At 42.8% G+C, this 20,497-nt stretch overlaps 6 protein-coding genes across 6 annotated transcripts; 4 read left to right on the top strand and 2 right to left on the bottom strand.

Moving 5' to 3' along the window:
• The first annotated feature begins 41 nt into the window (after window positions 1-41).
• Window positions 42-3,797, top strand: BCR41DRAFT_387486 (hypothetical protein). Its single transcript, XM_022027901.1, has 10 exons — window positions 42-468; window positions 609-766; window positions 849-909; window positions 1,002-1,066; window positions 1,141-1,497; window positions 1,595-1,726; window positions 1,807-1,971; window positions 2,083-2,137; window positions 2,231-2,407; window positions 2,494-3,797. Exons 1-10 carry the CDS (start codon window positions 123-125, stop codon window positions 3,573-3,575), a joined length of 2,598 nt encoding a protein of 865 aa, XP_021880190.1. The 5' UTR covers window positions 42-122; the 3' UTR covers window positions 3,576-3,797.
• Window positions 3,798-4,022: 225 nt separating this feature from the next.
• Window positions 4,023-5,630, top strand: BCR41DRAFT_378141 (UDP-galactose transporter; the record flags this gene model as incomplete). The annotated part of the gene is made up of 6 exons (XM_022027141.1): window positions 4,023-4,175; window positions 4,291-4,430; window positions 4,578-4,707; window positions 4,811-5,085; window positions 5,177-5,415; window positions 5,527-5,630. The coding sequence occupies 6 exons, from the start codon at window positions 4,023-4,025 to the stop codon at window positions 5,628-5,630; spliced, it is 1,041 nt and encodes a 346-aa protein (XP_021880189.1).
• A 608-nt stretch (window positions 5,631-6,238) lies between these two features.
• On the top strand, window positions 6,239-7,172 carry BCR41DRAFT_387484 (hypothetical protein). The gene is made up of 2 exons (XM_022027900.1): window positions 6,239-6,366; window positions 6,482-7,172. Exons 1-2 carry the CDS (start codon window positions 6,252-6,254, stop codon window positions 7,030-7,032), a joined length of 666 nt encoding a protein of 221 aa, XP_021880188.1. The 5' UTR covers window positions 6,239-6,251; the 3' UTR covers window positions 7,033-7,172.
• A 555-nt stretch (window positions 7,173-7,727) lies between these two features.
• Window positions 7,728-10,954, top strand: BCR41DRAFT_378140 (GTP-binding protein lepa; the record flags this gene model as incomplete). Its single annotated transcript, XM_022027140.1, has 13 exons — window positions 7,728-7,812; window positions 7,947-7,974; window positions 8,063-8,165; window positions 8,293-8,355; window positions 8,451-8,609; window positions 8,746-8,894; window positions 9,017-9,129; window positions 9,248-9,338; window positions 9,471-9,789; window positions 9,895-10,104; window positions 10,229-10,408; window positions 10,515-10,772; window positions 10,868-10,954. The coding sequence occupies 13 exons, from the start codon at window positions 7,728-7,730 to the stop codon at window positions 10,952-10,954; spliced, it is 1,845 nt and encodes a 614-aa protein (XP_021880187.1).
• An 88-nt stretch (window positions 10,955-11,042) lies between these two features.
• On the bottom strand, window positions 11,043-13,400 carry BCR41DRAFT_338124 (Alpha/Beta hydrolase protein; the record flags this gene model as incomplete). Its single annotated transcript, XM_022022101.1, has 6 exons — window positions 11,043-11,627; window positions 11,741-12,011; window positions 12,123-12,350; window positions 12,465-12,886; window positions 13,018-13,195; window positions 13,327-13,400. 6 exons carry the CDS (start codon window positions 13,398-13,400, stop codon window positions 11,043-11,045), a joined length of 1,758 nt encoding a protein of 585 aa, XP_021880186.1.
• Window positions 13,401-15,754: 2,354 nt separating this feature from the next.
• On the bottom strand, window positions 15,755-20,274 carry BCR41DRAFT_102303 (hypothetical protein). Its single transcript, XM_022019316.1, has 3 exons — window positions 19,989-20,274; window positions 16,470-19,851; window positions 15,755-16,138 (listed from the first exon to the last, which is right to left on the bottom strand). The coding sequence occupies exons 1-3, from the start codon at window positions 20,085-20,087 to the stop codon at window positions 16,038-16,040; spliced, it is 3,582 nt and encodes a 1,193-aa protein (XP_021880185.1). The 5' UTR covers window positions 20,088-20,274; the 3' UTR covers window positions 15,755-16,037.
• Between the last annotated feature and the right edge of the window lie 223 nt (window positions 20,275-20,497).

Below are 20,497 nucleotides of genomic sequence, written 5' to 3'. Positions count from 1 at the left end.
AAGGGATCGCGACCAAATGGAACGGGCTATACAATGGTGTACATCCTTTTTGCGGCCCAGGCCAAATATTATTTTTTATTTATATTCCTTTCAGGGAAGCCTGGTACAAACAGGGAGCACTAATGAGTAGCAGCCAGGTCAGGAAGGTAGAGACTGGATTGGCGGCGAACTTTCATCAAGACCTGGTCATGCACATGGATTCAACAGAGCAATGGGAATCAATAGGATTGAACATTAGTGACCCTGTCAAGGATGACAAAGATACACCCGTCAAAGATACAATAGTCTACAAACCTATCAAGAAACGAATCAGTAATTCGGATGATTTACCACATCGCAGGCTATACAATGTCCAGATTTTAGACCATGCAACCGGCACAATTCCCCAAGAGCTTGACAAGCTCAAAACAAATGGGCCTTTCCAAGTGAGAGGTTGGGTTCCTATTGAAGAGACAATCCTATCCCAGGGTAATTTGCAATGCACACTCACTTGAAATACTGGCCTATACGATGTTATTATGGACCAACACATTATCTAACCCCATGTGCTATAATTTGCTTTGGACAAATCTACAATTGAAACTGGATACTTGGGACGTGGATGTTAGGAATTAGCAGTCAGGAAGTCCTGGAACCCTCGAAGTCAGAGTTAGTCTATGTCAAAGCTGAAAATATTGTGGAGTGGACACATGAGTATAATCCAATGGACGTTATGAAGCCAGTCTTTTGGGTTCTTTCTCAAAATGTCTGTTGGTATCAGATCCAGGTAAAATTTTCGCTACTGTTTTGTTACATCTCTAGCAACAACATTTCATGAACCAAAAACTAAAATAAATGTTCGCTTGAAGAGTATCCATGAAACATATAAACCATATTTTTTACCACTAGTAAATGTATGTGCTTATCTAGGTAAGACAAATAATATGATTGAAGCTTCTAAAAACGAATATTTTTTTAAAAGCTATGCCATGTCATTAATGAATCCTAATGGCAACCATTAGACGCGATCATCCATGCGGTCTTTGAAAGGCGTGTTGCCGACGACTTATCTACTTTACTTCCTGAGGTAATTGATTTAGGCATTTGGTAACGGAAAATATTTCGGCTTGACCTGTTATTAACCCTATATCCTCTGTGTAGATCTCACTCATTCTATCTCAACCACAATCAATTGTCAGTCAGATGCTAACTTTATACAGAGAGCGTTTGATCGATTTATGTTCTGCAGACCCTACGCTGAAAAAGACTGGTTTCTACCGGCAGTGGGCTGAACAAAAGGCTAAATCTCAACCAACTACATGGCAAGAAGTCATCAAGTCATGGAATGGGCCTCGGGAACAAAATGCTGCTCGTTTTCTTCAGCCAGCCTATAAGACTCAACTCGCGCTTTTCCGCACACAACCTACTCATGTCTCGACCAACATACCAGTCCAACTCCAACCAAATATCGCTCAAATTCCAGAAGGCTACGAATATGAAGATACAGACACTTCATGCGTATGTCTAGACTTCGTGTCTATTTGTCCCCCCAAATACGAGGAATTATGTGCTAATAGCCAACCTCACTGTTCATAATTTATGATATAACGATTAGGAACACACTCAAGAGGTGTACGATCGTTTGCCTGCTCCCTGTACAGCTGATTTCTGCCCACTTCACTTTTCTAACTCTTTACCAACAAGCGATGGTCTCAAACGCGAGCTTGAGAGGCTTATTATATCAAAAGTATGGAACTACCTAGATCTGATCTTTTACTACAGTAATGTACTTACTAACATCCATCTTCTCTTTTGTGTATATGAAAGTTTTCTACTGGACATTCTGCTTGGTCAGAACCAAATCAATTTCAATGTCCAATCCCACTGTGCCTGGCAGTTATATGCAATTCTTTGTGTGCCTCTTCTGATGAATTTGTAGGCGAAATTATACAGCATTTGAGTAAGCACGATCTGTCAGTGAACGACAATGAGGCAGGTGATTCTCTGGAGTAATAAATCAATGTGATGCTCTTCAACCGACCTAACGAATTGATTACATAATGCTGTTTTATTAACCGTGCTTTGTCTCAACTTCCTCTATAGAACCGTCTGAGAGAATATCTAGTGCAAAGGCCATCAAGAAAGAAGAAAACCTCTGGTACTTTATAGCTATGTTATTACTAAAGATTTCGTCTTTATTGCCATTCATCGTGCTTCGAATATCTTATAATAACCTCTTGAATCAATTTAGACTTGGGACGAACGCTTAATGTGCAACTTTATTGGAGTCTGAAGTCAGGAGCATTTCAATTACAGGACACGTCAATCTTGGGATCTACGATCAATACAAGGTCTAGAATGTTCAGGCCTAGTGTTGTCAATAAGACATCAAATAAACGAAAGTCGACAAGAAATGTTGCACAAGCAAGTATGCTTAAACACTATGACAGATGTTTGAAAAGCATTGTCTCTTACATCAGAGAGCGTCAAGTTACTAACTTTGAAATCTTGAAGGTTTATCCAGTTCATCCGATGTTAGAAATGCAATTCTACCGCAAACAACAGCTATGCCTGATCAGCTCATGCAAACCCCTAGGTCCCTTACTAGTCCTACACCTGTTGTCAGCCCTACACCCATTGCCAGCCCTATACCCGTTACCAATCTTACATCCGTTACCAATCTTACACCCATTGCCAACCCTACATCCATTACCAGCTCTACATCCATTACCAGCTCTACATCCATTACCAATTCTACACTTGTTACCAACCTTACATCCGTTGCCGGCCCTACATCCGTTACCAGCCCTATTTCCGAAGATCTCAAAGCTAGCACTGAGGTTGATCACCCAAAGGGAGAAGGCAAAGGCGAAGAGAAAAAAAGTACCGAGGCGATGTTTGAAAGCGACTTGGACATTGAAGTAACCTTGCTAGATCATGGAATTCGTACTATTCCTTCACAGATGGAGACGGTGAGTGCAGGACCAAGGCAAGGTTCAATAATGCGAGATAACCATATCAGTGACGTTGAGAATGACGAAATCATTGCTCTTCACCGAAATCGTCGAAGGAATTCGTTGACGCGGATGTCGTTTGTCATATCATCGGACAGTGAGTGCTCGATCGGGATTAGGAAGCGCCGAGATGATCGTCCAGTTAGGGATTCAAGGAGTAATGGCAAGACGCGATTGCAAAAGGCTGGCTTGAATAGACGCCATCCTAGAAAGCGAATGCGATATAGAAACAGGGGTTCACCAACTGATAAGCACATGTATCACAATGAATATAACGACTACAGTAGCACTAGCGGCTACGACAGTAGTGGGAGTAACTCTGACGAAGACAGCCGTACAGAAAGCAGCAGTAGTGAGAGAGGAGATGACGAAGGTACCGAAACTAGTGTTAGTGGCAGCAGGAGTGACAATACTAGTGATAGCAGCGAGGGTAGCTCAGGAAGTGAAACTGAGAGCAGTACGGACAGTGATAGCTTGAGTGAAAGTGATGAGGAACTCTTAAGAAATCAAGCACGATCTGCATCCAGACGGCGCCAATTAGGTGAGGGATTCCTACTATTTTGCTATTCTTATTATTCTTGAAGTGTTGTCTGATGAGGGAATACTTGATTCTAATCTGGGCCAACCAAAATGCTTGTTTGAAATATCTCATAGCTCGTTGGGAAGAGCAGAGAGTAAAAGAGACAAAGCGTCGTAGTGGCGGCAATAATGGACATGATCATTGGCGACCGTATTAAGCAAGGCTTTTTTATTGATCCCTTCCTGCATCTTTTCTCATCCATCTCGCCATTGTCGTCCTCAAACACTATTAAAGCAATTATTCTTATGCAATCTAGTCTTTGAAGCACATCATTCGTACATCGGCATTCTCATTCACACACACACACACACACACATACTCCCTCGCTATCTTTCATTGCTGGTTGCATCCTCGCCTAATATTCTGCAATAGCTGTCCCTCAATATAATTGCGGTGGTGAAGATTGTAATAAAGACATTTACAGCTTGGCCAAAAAAAAATAGACATCCATGACAGGAACACCTCCCCAAAGTATAATTGCCAACTCGGCAACGCTGAGTATCTTAGCATATTGCTCGTCCAGCATCATCATGACAGTTACCAACAAGACTGTCCTTTCTCAATTCAACTTCAATATGAATTTTTTCCTGCTTGCAATTCAGGCAAGGCAACAATCCTAATATTTGAGATTCTGAAATACGTGTAGCTATGCAAGATGATATGTCCTGACATCTGTACCTGAATATGCAACTATCACCTGTTTTTGATTATCGATAGGCGTTTTCTGCTGTGGTTATGCTCTTGATCTTCAAGAGATTGGACCTGATTACCTATCGAAAGTTTGATACTAATGAGGCCAAAAAGTGGTTTCCTATCTCTTTTGGGCTTGTGTGTATGATCTATACAGGTAGTAAGAGGTAATTAGGCTAATTACTTTGCTTATCGCGCTCGGGACGCTCATCACATAAAATCACGATGATTAAGATGGTCAAGCATCGGTTCGATTTGAATTTTTGTCACACTGACATGTCTTGACGATAATTCGATAATTTTGTCGATAATAGTCTCCAGTACCTCCGAATCACAGTTTATACCTTGTTCAAGAACCTGACAATTATCCTCATTGCCTACGGTGAGGTTCTTTGGTTCGGGAGCAAAGTTACTCCGTTGATGCTGTTGAGTTTTGTATTTATAGTAAGTTGGCAGGTCATGTCAAATAATTGTGGAGACATCACAAATATGTGTAACATTCATTAATGTCTCTCATTTTCTATTTTGGTGTGCCTCATATAAAAAGGTCCTTTCCTCAGTCATTGCAGGCTGGTCTGACATAAGCTCGTTTGTGCCTCAGAATCCTTCAGATCTCATGGAGTTAAACGCGGGATATGCATGGATGGCACTGAACTGTTTCTCGTCTGCTGGCTATGTGCTCTATATGCGCAAAAGAATTAAGTACTTTGATTTTAAAGACTTTGACACGGTGTATTATAACAATTTATTAAGCATGCCAATAATGCTGCTTCTCAGTTTTTGTCTCGAAGGCTGGACATCAGGCGAATTCGAGAGAACATTGTAAGTGCAGAGCTTTTCATATATATATAAAAAAATGATGGTTGGGATTCTAAAAACGATTCTTTTTTTCTCATTTTTCTTGAATGAATAGCAATCCAGAAGTGCGATCAGCCCTCATGTCCGCTATTTTACTTTCAGGTCTTTCATCTTTCCTCATTTCATATGGTAGTGCGTGGTGTGTCCGATGCACATCCTCCACCACATATTCTATGGTGGGCGCACTTAATAAGCTGCCTGTCGCAGCCAGTGGGATCCTATTCTTAGGCGATCCAGCTACATCTGGAAACGTCTTTGGCATCTTCTTCGGTTTTATTGCAGGACTTTTGTACAGTTATAGCAAAACGAAACAGGCCCAGCAGAACTTCGCATTAGCAAATAATTCCTCACTCTCGACTAAATCTGACATGATCTCAAATGCAGCAACAACAACAATATCTGGAGGGATAGTCGAAGTAGCAGAGCTTAAGGCGCCTGCAGCCATTTCAATTAAGCCAGCAGGCCTTCCTCTCTATAAAAGCAATCCTGATGGCAAGATTGCTGATTAGAGTGACTATTATGCATTCCCCCCTCCCCCCCTTCTTTCTCGTCTAAATACAGATTGTATCCTACATTAATACTGTGTTCGTGTCTTTGTAATTGAATATGAAGTTTGAAGAAAGGAAAAATAATGTTGGGTTCAGGATTCTTTAACAGATGTGGTTAGAGACATGGATGAAATCGTCCTAAACCTAGGCACCTGTTAAGAATACCCATGGATAATGGTGTAATCACGTATGCTGAACATTCTCTTTTTCTGTATTATGGACATGATCTATACATCCCATTGGCCTTGCTGAACAGGGTTAAGTTAGGGCAGTCCTAGAGGAAAGAGGCAACAAAACGGATATTGTGCATTATACCACAGGTGAAGGTCATCATAACCCGATTTTTTTACTCGCTAGCATCTCCAATTCATGTCAAACTAATATCAAATCCATCAAAGGCGGATCATCTTTGGCTAAAGTTCTTCATTTCTCGCGTACAAACGAGATCAGGGAAAGGAGAATGATGGAAAAAGAAAAGAGAAATAAAAGTTTCCTTAAATGTCATTAAGTGACTGTCCTCTAAATAATTTTATGAGATTGTTTGCCCTGGGTTGTTGCTGTCCATCAATAAAAGAAAAAATCATGACGCGAGAGTCAAACGCCGATGAGGAACATTACCCTCATTCAGTTGACTTTACAAATAGACCCCCGCCCCCAGAGGGAGGATACAGCTGGGAGCAAATCAAGCGTGCCATGGGTAAGAAAAGCTGAAAAGTGTTCTGCTATTTCTTAGATACTTTAATGAGTAAATCAACTACTTCCCTTGATACTGATCTTCCTTATGTATTTAACATGTGATTTTCTTGTAACAGATACCAATTCATTAAGCGATCTCAGAAGGACAGACAAAGGACAGTACGAGTATGAGCAGTGGCAGGGACTGATTGATCGCACGAAATATAAGAATGTAGGCGAATACATCGCCTTCACCATCCTCAAATGGCCCGATCTGCAAGACCCAGCTGAAGCATTGAACGTACCCAACGTAGAAGATCATTGGACTATAGAAGATAGGTATAAAGCAATTGAACCGCGACTGACTCTTCGTATTAATCATTACCCTTTCCCAGTTCAAGAGTCAATCCAATACTTTGTCCTGTGGGCTACCCGAGATATGAGCTTGCCGTCAGAGAGACAGCGTTTGGACAAGTTTCTAGAGGAGCAATTAGATAGCTGGTACCATGACCCATCTACATCCACAGAAACGGAGCCAAAAGAACCAAGACGTGGCCTCGCGCCAGAGCTATTGCCCCCTGCTCCTGGCAAACGGAAGCAGTGGATGTGGTTTGTCAACCCTATAGAGTTGCGAAGCGTAGCAACTGTACATCATCTTCATGTTTTCGTGCGCGATATCGACATCTAAATTGGTGGATTTTTCTCTAGACAATGCATAAAGCATTTATGAGCTCGCTTTTAATTTGTTTTTCCTTTTTCTTGGAACATTTGTCCGTGAACATCGACTATCATTATTTTATACTTTCATTAAATCGCTCTGAAAGGTTGAAGTACGGGAGATAGGAGACTTTTAATGTGTTTTTACAGCTATATAGAATTGCGCCGCTCTTCATGTCGTCTCATTTTCATTTTCAAACACTTTCGATTGATTAGTATTATTTTCATTTAGAGGAGTCAACAGTGTTCAATACTTGATATGTATAAAGATATGACATTTCTTTGTAAGATGGCTGAATGAAGGCTTGAGCACGTGACTCCAACGGCTAAATAGTAAAATAGAGCCCTTGTTTGCCATGTATATTGTTGCGATCGGAAAGAGATCACTCAGCATGTTGACCATTTGGAGACAGCATGTCTGTCGGAATGTCAGTTCGGGATTTATTTCAGGATCGAGGAACTTACACAGGTGGACTCAAGGGGCTAAAAGTATTTGGCATAGACAAACTTTCTCGTCATCAACAGATAGTGTCGCAGGCTCACAAAAACTGGAACCTGGAGTGGGATATAGAGTAGGGATCCTACTTTGTACTTTATTTGAACCAATTGCGTGCATACAATCTCTTGGCTGAAGCTTGACAAGCGATATCTTTGATAATTATTTAGATGAAGCCCTCGTCGTCGGGAGCCGTGGAGCTGGAGTCCTTTAGTGTCGATCAGATTAGGAACTTTAGTATCATTGCCCACGTTGGTATGCTGCAACACAACTATATATGAAAATGCCCCCCGAAAAGACTTCAAATCAATAATAGCAATATGAAAAAGAGAAGGTGTGAGGCATTTGTCATTCCAGATACTTATAGTATCTCATATCTCATGGCATAGATCATGGCAAGAGCACATTAGCTGACAGGTATAGTTAATCAGGTTGAACTATAGCATTGTGTCGGAACACTATCGTATCGTCTTTAGGCTCTGACATCCCTGCTCTAACACGATAGGCTATTAGAGCTGGCTCACACTATCAATAAAAGAAAAGATAATAAGCAGGTGCTTGATAAGCTGAAGGTTGAACGTGAACGAGGTATCACTGTCAAGGCACAGGTATTGACTTCATCCTACATCCTAAAGGAGGCTTTATATTCCAAAAGGAAATTAGAGGAAATGGCTCGACAATACGGTGCCCTAATTATTGACATTCATCTGTTCTCTTTTTACAACCTTTGGATAGAGCGCCTCAATGTTTTACGAATACAAAGGCAAGAAGTATCTCTTGAATCTTATTGATACACCCGTACGTACATCCTGGAAAAGAGGATCAAGCAAAGCATTTTTTTTAATACCATTGAGTCGGCTAATAACCCTCTTAATATTACAATACACTATCAGGGTCATATGGACTTCAACTTTGAGGTGTCACGCTCCCTTGCTGCATGTCAAGGCACACTCCTTCTCGTGGATGCGGCGCAAGGTATTCAAGCCCAAACTGTGGCCAATTTTTACCTCGCATATGGTCAAGACATCACGATTATCCCTGTAATCAACAAAGTATGTCAAAGATCTCAGTCATATTGTATTTATTAACATTCTATTGCAATGCTGTTTTTTGTCCAATCAAGAAAAAAAAAAAAAAACGCTCCTAACTCTTAACTTCTACTATCTCTACTGTTAATTGATATTCAAGATTGATCTTCCAGCAGCAGAGCCGGATCGTGTGGCCGCACAGATTGAAGTGGCTTTCGAAATGCCTGCCAGCGATTGCCTTCAAATATCTGCAAAGTCGAATATGAATGTAGATCAAATTTTGCCTACGATTATTGAAAACGTTCCACCGTATGTCATTTTCCATTTTCATATGTTTTTTTGGATGTCAAATATGACATTGGATGGATGATGTACTCATTTCTCTTTTTGTTTGTTTTTTCATTTTATTTTATTTTTATTTTGCTTTCAAGACCATCAGGAGATATCAACAAGCCTTTCAAAGCGCTTCTTTTCGACTCTTGGCACGATACATACGTCGGTGTCATCTGTTTGATGGCAGTAATTGATGGAACTGTTAAAAAGGGTGAGGAAAAAAAAAAAAAAAAAAAAAGCCCTGGTGTTATTTTCGTATGTCTGCTAAAAATGAATAGTTCGTATTTATATACTGGCTATTAATGCATTTCTTGCTCGGCTGTCGATAGGCGATAAGATAGTGTCGGCACATTCGGAGAGACGATACGAAGTCTCAGAAACCGGTATCATGTACCCAGAACAGACACCAACAAGCTCTCTGTAAATTTCATTTCATTCTTCTGTCGTGTAATGCAAACATACCAAAGGTTACTGGTCTTTTTTTTAATTTTCAAGCTCGTAAATGTTGCTAAAGTAAACTATTATTACCATTACCATTCTTGTTTATTATAGACAAGCTGGCCAGGTTGGCTACTTTGTGCTAAACATGAAGACATTGAGCGAATCTCATGTAGGGGACACGTTCTTTGATCATAAGCACATTGGCTTACCAATGCCTGGCTTTATCCCAGCCAAGCCAATGGTTTGGGCAGGCATTTTTCCAATAGATACGGCTGATTTTGAGAAACTTGATCATAGCATTGCTAAACTGACGCTCAATGACTCGTCTGTCGCGGTCCAAAAAGAAACAAGTACAGCTCTGGGCCAAGGTTGGAGACTAGGATTCCTTGGAACCCTCCACATGGATGTGTTTCGACAGCGCTTAGAACAGGTATATTAACATTGGAAAGCTATCACGCTCCTTTCCTCTTTGTCTGTATTCTATCAGACGGTTTCTAACGGAAGAATGGGTTCTATGCTCCCTCTCCTTTTTTAGGAGTATGATGCCAACATCATCATCACTGCTCCCACAGTACCATACAAGATTGAGTATCGAGATGGCACAAGCAAGCTCATTCGTAATCCGACAGAGTTTCCCGATATGGATGAAATCAACGCCAGAGTGAAGACTGTGCAAGAACCTATGGTTAGGTCCACTATTATTTTCCCACAAGAGTATCTAGGAGACATCATGGTCCTATGTGGGGTAAACCTTTCTTCTTTTTCTATTTTAATTTACTAGTAAGGTCTTCTGAGTGTCTTTATCTTTCATTTACTCGATACTCCGGCTGACCTTTGTACTTTCTTCTCCTCTTCTCCTACTACCCTAGTCCAGAAGAGGAGTCCAATTGGAACACACTTATTTGGATGAAAGTAGAGTTCTTTTAAAGTACAGGTTACCATTAGCTGAAGTTGTTACAGATTTTCACGACGAGCTCAAGGGCCGATCTAGTGGCTTCGCATCATTCGACTATGAAGAAGATGGATACGATGACGCCGACCTTGTCAAGGTAAAGATATATAAGTTTGTGTGTTCGTGGAAATGGCTCCTGCATTATATTTCTTGAAGTATATTGACATTACCTTTCAAAAAAAAAAAAAAAAAAAAAAAAAAAGATGAACATTGTGCTCAACTCCAAACCTGTTGATGCGTTGTCGATCATACTTCACCGCTCGCAAGCGGAAGTCGTTGGACGCGATTGGGTCAAACGACTGAAAGGGTTATTGTCACGGCAGCTTTTTGAGATTGTTATCCAAGCCTCCGTTGGAAATAAGATCATTGCTCGAGAGGGCCTAAGTGCACTACGCAAGAACGTTACCGCCAAATGTTATGGAGGGGACGTCTCTCGCAAGATGAAGCTCTTGAACAAACAGGTACTTTACTACATCGCTTAAAAAAAAAAAAAAAAAAAAAAAAGAGAGAGAGAAATCTGACTGTATTTATATTGCTATATATTCTATCATTATAGAAAGAGGGCAAGAAACGCATGAAAGCCATTGGGGGTGTTGAAGTCAGTCAGGAAGCATTCTACGACTTTATGTCCAAAAAGAAATAGATGGGATATTGCGCGTCGTCGATGTATCATAGCATATTATTAGCCATTGTATGTAGATCTAAAGAAAGCAAAAAAAAAAAAAAAAAAACTAATCCTCGTGTGTGTCGATGCCTAGCTGATCCAAGTAGGCCACACGGCGATGTTCAAAAATAGTTACAGCATCCCTAGTATTCCTTTGCTCCCACTCGGCAACAAAAGGATTGATATTTCTTGGATTTGGAATGGGTTTTGGAGGGGTCTTGACTTGCACCAAGCCTGAGCTTCCTATACTTTCTTCCTCTGACAAAGATGCTATACTAGCCTCTCCCCACGCTTGTTTTTGAGGAACCACTGGGGTCTTGACCATATCTAATAACTCTTCTCCAAGTACTCTGACTAAATCTCTCATCTCTGGAACAATGCCGGTCATCTGCAAAAATGCATGCGAGATGCCGCTGACAATACGCAAGGTATCACTCTGTAGATCAACTGCGGCACCACGCTTAGCACGACGCAGTTTTGCCATGAAAATGATGGAGTCGTCTACCAATGGGTCTTTCTCGCCACAAAGAATATATGTTCGTGGATACTGCGCCAAGATATGGTCAGGTGTATGAATAGGCGAAAGAAAGTAGTTTGATTTATGGTCAAGTGTAGGATCTCCTCCAATATACATGACCATTAGCGCTCGAAGCTGAAAGAAAGAAAGAAAAAAAATCAGAAGAACTATCGAGACAGCCTGTATAACGAATACCAAAGTGACAACATCATTTTAACCTAATGGCTCAATAACCCAGCCAAACTTACGAATGTAGAGCCAAGGATCTGATCATCCATGAATGCTGCCTTGCTGTTCAAAGTCATGCCATCGCCACGGCCTGGTCTGGACGTCAAATGGTCAGAAGGAATAGGTCCACGTGCAATCTCCTCTTCCACGACAGCCAAATCATTATTGCTAATCCAAAAATCTAACCCAACCAGCATGCATGGATATATCATCAGCAAACCAACAGGTCGAGGCAACGCTGGAGTGTGCTCAATAATCATATTCATCACCGATGCGACAAATGTTCCACCTCTAGAGGACGAAAAATATATTTTTCTATTAGGATGTGATTGAATGTGTGTTGAATGAAGGACTTTATCAACTTAAAGAGGTGAAACCGACCGGCAGACATATATTACTTACGCAGAGTCTCCTGATAGGACGATACGTGGGATACCAGATCCATTAAGGCCAATACAAGTGCCGTTGGTGGCAGTAAGCAATTTATATACGTCAAAGCATTCGTAAACGCCTTGAGGGAAGGGATATTCAGGGGCTTTCTTATATTCAATACTGATAATTGGTATTCCGGTTTGTCCTGCCCAAGCCATGAGGTAATCGGCATGACAACGAGGGTTCATGGCTACATAGCTATTAGAGTGCATTCATAGCAAGTAAAAAAAAAAAAAAAAAAAAAAAATCAAGGTCTCCTCTCCATTTCAAGATTAATAAACTAGATAAATGAATTTTTTTGAAATAACATACCCTCCACCTGGGATGTTATAAATAAAGGCTTCCTGGGTCTTGAGCTCTTCTTCAGTGCCTCTGAAGAACAAGGTCAATGTAACGAGTGCATCCTGATGGTATCCTGCATCCTTCGAGAGCTTGACTGTGATGGTTTTGCTAATACCCAATCGAGGTGCATTCACCCATGTCATGAGACGAATAAGAGGATGTAGCATTTTTTCCCAAGAGAGACGCATATGTTTGGCCGTGATGGTTCTGATCATTAAATTATTCTTTTCAAGTGCACGCTTGGGGAAGAACAGGTAATAAACAGAAAAGATAGCCGACATAGTATCCCGAAGGATTTTAGGACGGATGTTCTGTGCCATGAAAAACCCGGCATCAAGAGCTGAAAAGATCCATAACCCACGTGTGTATCCACGAGTGTATCGACGCGAGAACTATATTATTCAGAATAATAATAATAAAAAAAAGAGGGCACAGATCGAAATTCGTTCCTGTAAATAAAATTCCCTTTCGGTCTTACTTTTTTTTTAGGAATATTTGTAATACAGCTAGAGTGTTTGTGTACCATCTTTTTTTCGGGCTCTGCAGGTGTCAACCCGAGAAGAATATCTGCGTGATGAGTGGCATAGACAGTGGTCAGGGCCCCAATGAGGATCTGCCAGGGCGTGAACCTTTTAAGTAGATGGTGCAACCGTTGGAATAGGCGTGGGCCATTTGGAGGGCATTTCCTTAAAGCGATGTAGCTATTGCATTAGGAATAGGTACGTGCGATAAAGAGTATAATGTCGAGAGAGAAAGAATAGTAATTAGATCAGACAAAAACGTTCGCCATACAAATGAGGATTGACAGATATGACACTAAAAGGGTACTAACCTCATGAAGAGCACGACGACCGCTTGGATCTTGTCCCACGAGGGCGAGGGTCTACCAGCAATATGTCCCAACATGAGAAATGTAATATGATCTGCAAATTCAACTGAATTCAAGGGATAAGAGAGAAAAAAAAAAAAAAAAAAAAAAAAAAAAAGAATGAGAAAGTAAAGTAAAGTGAGAATGTGAAGGAATGGAAGATGAGAATGAGTAATGAACGATGAACAATAAGAAGTTGATTCAGCTGCAAGCAAACAAGCAGATAGAAAAGAAAAAGAGAAAGAAGAGCAAATATCGAATGTGGAGAAAAGGACATATTCAAGATCCTGTCTCACTGCTGTAATGTATTACTCACATGGATCCCTGTCCATCCATCTTCACGTGGAGAAGATGTGAATCAGGTACTCTGTCAAAGGTATATTATATAAATATACTAAACAAGGACATTTTTACATACAAACACCTGTTTGTTTGGACATTTTCAACATTCACAAATACATCAAATACATCTTATTTAGTTGGTGTGTCTGTGTGTGTTTTTTTTTTTTTTTTTTTTTTTTACTCCATGCTACACATGCGGGAACAGAAAGAGGAAGAATAGAGTCTTCATTATGACTCTCAACGCATACTGAGCTCGATGGTCAAATGCATATTCTTCTCAAGTATGATCTGCATCTCACCCTCCAACTTGTGTATCCGCTCTTGCAAACTCCGGCGCTCTGTCTCCCATGCTCCTCCTCCAGACGGTGATTGACCCCCTCTACTCGAGCGGCTGGCCACGTTCTTCAATCGTTCCACCTCCATACGCAACTTTTCACGATCGTCCTCAAGCTCGTCTCTGATCTTATTCAGCTCCTCTAGATCTTCCCTTGTCATGTTTAATTTACGTTCGAGGCTCATCTTTGACCGCTCAACTTCTTGCAGATCTTGTCCAAACTTGGTTCTCGATTGGTTAATTGCAGCTTCCTTCTCCGATCTTTCTTTCTCGAGTTGTTGCTGCAGCCTCTCAAGTTGTTCCTGGATCAATCTTTGTTGTTGTTTCATCAACATGTTAGATTCTTCGAGAGCAGAGTCATGTTGATCTCTGAATTCTTGGAGCTGCTGCTCAAAGATGATTGTTAACTCTTGCTTCACTGTCTCCAATTCCTGCTGATGGATGGACTCGAGCTGCTGTTCTTTCTGTACAGAGTCTTGTTCGTACTGGTGTGTCAGCTCATCATGCGTCTGCTGCTTTATACGCCTCTTCTCCTCCTCAAACGCCTGTTCCATCTCGTGCATCTTGGCAGCCAGACTTGCCTCCAGTTTCTTTTGCGTATTAGCAGCATCACGCTCCATGCTCTGAATCAAATCTGTCTGAATCTTCATTGTCGCGTCCGCTTCCTGTTCCAGCTTGCGCACTTGGGCCTCTTTAGTCTTCAAAGCTGCCTCGACTTGATCCAAACGGTTCTTCCACATAAACTCGTCTTGCTGTAGATCGTTTTTAGCTGTCGCGGATTTCTCTTCTAGAGCACGCTCGAGCTCTTGAATCTTTGCACGCTCAGCCTCCAGCAGCTTCTCCTGATGATGCAAACGCTCTGAGAGTTCATCATGAATATTCTGCATTGCCTCGCTATCACTTCGCTTCTGAGCTTCCAGCTGAGATTCTATAGCTTTCTGGTTATTTTCTAGCGCAGCCCATTGCTCCTTTGTAGAATCCCTCTCTTGCAAAAGTGCTTTCTTCTCTTGCTCTAGAGCTTGTTTCTCTCTTTCAAGTGCTTCTTTATCGTGCAAAAGAGCTTCTGTTTTGTTTTGAGAGGCCAATGCCTCTTGTTCAAGCGTCAGCTTTGCCTTCTTAAGTGTCTCTACCTCCTGTTGAATGGTTCCCAACTGCTGTTGAAGTTGTTCATGGCTCTCTCGCTCTTGATCCAGCAACATCTGGCGTTCTGCGAGCTCTTTCTTATGGACAGATGCTTCCCTAAGTAAGCCCTTGACAATGCCTTGGAACTGCATGTCGGCTTGTCGTTTGGATTCAGTCATGGTCACGAGCTGTTCATGCATCTCCTGTAATCTCGTCTCACGAGCACTTTCATCTTCATTTGCAGATGATCGAAGTAGTATCCGCTCCTGCTCCCACGATTCTTCACGTCTCTGCATCTCCTCCACAATTTGAACATTGTCTTGCATTAATTCTCGCAGCTGTGACTCTCGCTCCGTGACTCGAATCTGAAGTCGCTTGGATTTCCCCTCAAGGCCCTGGACGAGCTGCGCATGAGCCCGCTTATCTTCCGCAAGGACAATTTCGAGGCGATCTAAGGCCAACTCGGTCTCCTTTTTATGATGCTGAAGGTCCTTAACAGCCTGATCACGTTCTAAAGTCACAGTCGACAGTGATTTCTCTGCTACTTCAAATCGAATTCCAAGCTCATTAATCTCGGTTTGAACTAATGTAAGGGAAGTCTCATGTTCAGATCGTAGAGTCTCCAAGTCCTGAGTATGCTTTATTCCGAGCAAGTTCAACTCATTCGTTAGGTTATCGATAGCCTGTTGGTGATCTGCTTGCAAATATTCTCTTTGCATCTCCAAGGCTTTGGAATGCTCTTCTGTAACTCTGATCAGTTGATCTTTCAAGGCAGCTGCATGATCTAATGTCAGACGCTCCAATTCTTGTTCATGTTTGGATCTCGCTTGCTGTGCGCTCTCTTCTAGTTCTTCCTTGTGCTCCTCGCGAAGGCGGTTCATATCTTTGAGAAGCTGAGCACGCTCTTGTTCCCAAGTCTCGCGTGCAGATTTTGATTCTTCTCCCTTTTCCAGGGCAAGGGCCTTCTGGTGGTCATCAGTTAATTTAACTCTGGAAAGCGGATTCTGCATTTTCAGTTCTTGAATCTCGTTTTCTAGCTCATTCACCTTGCTCTGTAGCTCCTGTGCATCATCTTGGCTAGCTTCCAGATCTTGTTGAGCAAATTCGAGCTCCTTCTCCAGTTGAGCAATCCGGTTATTGAGACGTGTCAACAGGCGCTCATCACCCTCAATTGTAATAGCGCCTATCTGAGATTTACTCTGATCTTCGTCCGCTAACATTTGAATCTGAACTGCAGATGTTGTTGCTGCTACAGCTGGAGTTACGACAGCTCCCATCCTTGCGAATAACGGACCAGCCGAGTCACCATTCATAGAGGGGTTGTTGAAGGAAGATGGAATTGGTGGAGGAATGATTCCATAAGATGGTTTTTGAGCGCCACCAACTGGAGTATCAGACGGTGGCGGGATATTCGCAGGCAGAACTTGCTTGCTCAAGCCAGAACGCATCCCACGCGCGCCTCCACCACTGCCCGAGCGCTTAGTTGTATTATTAAAGAGCCCAGAACCAACAGTGGGCGAGGCCGAGTCAAAGTTCGAGTCTATGACTGGAATGGGAGGTGGGGCTCTCTGAGGGGGCGGCGATGCAGACAATATTGACGTGACTGAATGTGCAGATAATGGTGACATAAAGGAGCGAGCAGAGCGAGCAGAGAGAGGGCTTGCAGAATTTGTGGACGATCCGTTCCTTCTCAATTCCTTGGTAGTAACACTAAGAGGATTGGAGCGAGGTGCAGATGTAGGAGCAGTGGACGCCTGAACAGTGCTACTAGTAGTGCTACTTCTGTTGCTACTACTGCTACTGTCGTCATCGCCCCGAACTGTCGTCATGGAAACAAAAGACGATGAGATAGGAGGCAAACCACGATCATATATCGTATCTGCTTCAAAATCCAATTCTACATCCTGATCTTGGCCAGGAACGGTCCTGAAACTTTCTACAGAAACCCTGGAGCTTTGAATCGTGGCAATGGTAGCCTCGATTGATACATTTGTCACCGATGTCATCAAAGATTGGCTCTGGGTCCCGGTAAGCGCCGGAGAGTCCGGTATCGGTGGTGGTGCAAAGCTTGAATACGGGCTAGAGGCCGCAGTTGATGGATAGGTGCTTGGTATAGGCGGTATCGGAGGTGACGTGGGCGAAGTAGCAGGGGGTAGATTAAGTGTAGAGATAATTGATACCGGATATTTGGATGAAACAGTCTGGTTATCATCGTCATCATCATCTTGAAGGGCTCTGCGTCCGTATTGCACTTTAAGTGGAGGTGAATCTTGACTGTCCGAATCTGAGCTGATCAGTGTACCCTTGCTTGACCGCGACACCGGTTCTCTACCCTCTAAAGTTGAATTTGACATGTTGTGGGTTTCAAATCCATAACCTTTGACATCTGTATTAATAGCTAAGGATGCCGTTGTTTCCCAAGAACGTCTAGGGTTTGGAGATGCATCGTCTATAGAACGCCAAGAGAAACGAGTAGAGCCGTGTTTTCGTAGCCCTGTATCTACTGAGCCCTCGATACCGTCGAATTCGTCAGAGCCACGGCTATGGGGCCGCGGAGAACGGGAACGGCAACGGGAACGGGAACGAGAGAGAGATCTTGATCGCGAACAGGATCGGGATCTGTACCGCGAGCGTGAGCTTGAACTGTCTCGTGAATTCAACGATGGAGATCTTGACCTAGAATACGAGCCTCGGGATTTCAAATCGCGTGACCGCCTTTGGGAAGAAGCAGATCGCGATCGGGAACGAGATTGAGAGATGGTCGACGCATATGAATCGTGTCGCCAAACATTTGAAGGAACGGTGCTCGTCTCATATTCAGCCTGATCACTTTGCAAATGGCCTGATTCCTTAACGGCGTCATTACGGATCAGGCCAGGAGGTGGAGACCAAGAACGCGATCGACGATGAAGGCGATCTGTACCTTGATCTGATAAACGCTTGAATTTGCCAGTCTCTGTGTCTCTATAGTTGTCTTGGTGATCTTTCATCGCATTGGTAGAGACAGACGTTTGTTCAGGCACCTGTCTATCCTTGGCCCATGATGGTTTTCGCGCCAAGGGATCAATCTCAGTGTTAATGGCGTTATCTGCAGCTTCATAGAAGCCACCTTTGCTGTCTGCCATCCAGGAGGGCCGCCTTTGACCGATGCTATTCCTCCAATTCTCTGTGTGCTCATTCCAATTGGGTACAAACTTGTCTGGTAAACTACTTCGTCGCTTGCCCTTCAAATCCACAAAGGATTTCTCACTATTATCTTCGCGAGGATGGAGGGGAGGATAGGTGCGCCAACTGTTAATGGCTTGTTGACGACTGTCTTGGATGACTGTTGGGGGGCTTGAGAGCATGTCGTCAAGACTAATCCGTTGGCCATCCCATTCTGACGACATTGGTTTTTCTGTGGAGCGAGGGAGCCGAACTGGTGCTTCATCTTGAAGAGTTTTTTGATTGCCTAACGCAGCTGCTGCTCTCAAGGCGGAGGCCGCTCCTGCCATACTTTGGATCGCGCCAGTAGGTGCCTGGTGATATGAGGTATTAACGTTGTTGATGTTGCTATTATTGTATCGCAAAGCCATAGAGGGTGAACTGGGTATGTTCTTAACAAAGTTGACGCCGAAGCTTTCACTTGTTGTTGGGATGACCGTGGTTGTTTCTCCGACTTCGACCTTGATCATATCAGAATCCATGCTCCTTCCACTAGCGTTATAATTAACATTAACTCTGGCATCAACATTTGTCACTGCTCCTTTACTAGGGATCGGAGGTAACGTCTTTTCGTTCAAGTATTCTGTAGGCGGAGATCGAATCGCTTTCGTTACAATAGCTTCATCATCGCTCCAGGGAAGAATCTCGGTCTCATTCTCTGTTCCCGTAGGTGATCTGGACCACTCATCTGAAGTATGGGGCTTGGGCCGTAGAGTTGGTTCCTTTCGTTCATTTCTCTCACTCCTTCCTCGGTCTCGATCATCATTATACCAGTTCTGTCCCTGATCCTGACTGGAGCCATAGCTAGGGGCTCCATTGCGGCCACCAGATCGATTGTAATAATCGTCTGAATCATATTCATGACCACGGTTGCTTGGTCGATGCTGAAAACCAAGATGATCATCATTCGAGACGGAAGATGCAGTTGGATAAGGCTTTTGATGCGGATGTTGGCGATGCTGATTTATGGAGGAGTATTGTGGAGCCTGAGATCCATATCCACGTGGTCCAGGTGGAGATCTCCAGCTGTCAGGGGTAGTGGGCGACATCATAGGACTTTGGTCGTGACGACCTCCTGGACTGTAAGCATGACCACCAGCGCGTGAAGCTGATTTACTTTGAGATGAGCCCTGATGCTGATATTGTTGATGTCGCTGTGATGGTGGATATGCATTAGAATGCGAACGCTGGTCTGGGGAATAAAAATATGAAGAGGATGAGGATGGCGATGAGGACAAGGGAGGTGGAGATGCTGGCGATCCAGACGATGGACCCATGTAAGGGGACTGATGGTTATTACTGTATGGGTAATTTTGCGCACCTTGGTAAGGTTGTTGTTGCTGATAATGTGTTGGTGGCAATGTGCCACCTTGCAGAGACGAAGCATCACTCCATTGCCGCTGGTGGGACGACTGGTAAGAGCGCGGGCTAGGTACATCAGGAATATCTTTGTCTATGTATGCTTGTTGTCTATCGGTGTTAGAGTACTAATGGAATTGATAATAGCAGTTGAGTATTAAACACACAGCATCCTTTTGAGAATCTATCTCACTTTTTTTCCTCGTGCCATCGATCCATTGCACTCTTATTCAACAAAGAGATATTAATAATAATAATAACCTACTGAGGTATTGTCCGTATGATCGCGTGGCCTGGAACGCTGCCTTGGCGCACGAGGTTGTCCACGGAGGCCCGCTCCTGGGCCATTGTAACGTGATGACATTTTGTAGTATTAACTACTGTGTGTGTTTTAATTAAAGGGACGTTGGCGGCGAGTATATTTCAACTGTAATTTTCCAGATACCGTTACAGAAGGGCTAATGAAACATTAAAAAAATTAAGGTATTACAGATGAGAATGAAAAGGATAATAATGTACGAAAAAGGGGCTCATTGGCAAGCAACATTAAAAGGTGCTTGATACCTTCAATGCCCTCGAGATGAAGGGTCGATGAATATGTGTGAAAGAAAGAATATTATGTCGACTTTGTTAGCTATTAATGTTGAAAACCAGTGCTTCAGTCACAGATAAAAAAAATAAGCTGTGAAGGGGAAAAAAGATAAGTGAAAGATGATGATGGGAAGAGAGAATGATAAGAAGGAGGGGGAGAATGGGAATGAGAATGAGGAGAAT

Source organism: Lobosporangium transversale (assembly GCF_002105155.1).
Source record: "Lobosporangium transversale strain NRRL 3116 chromosome Unknown BCR41scaffold_25, whole genome shotgun sequence".
NCBI lineage: Eukaryota > Fungi > Mortierellomycota > Mortierellomycetes > Mortierellales > Mortierellaceae > Lobosporangium > Lobosporangium transversale.
Note: the sequence above shows the minus strand (reverse complement) of the source record. Positions and strands in the feature narration are given on the sequence as shown.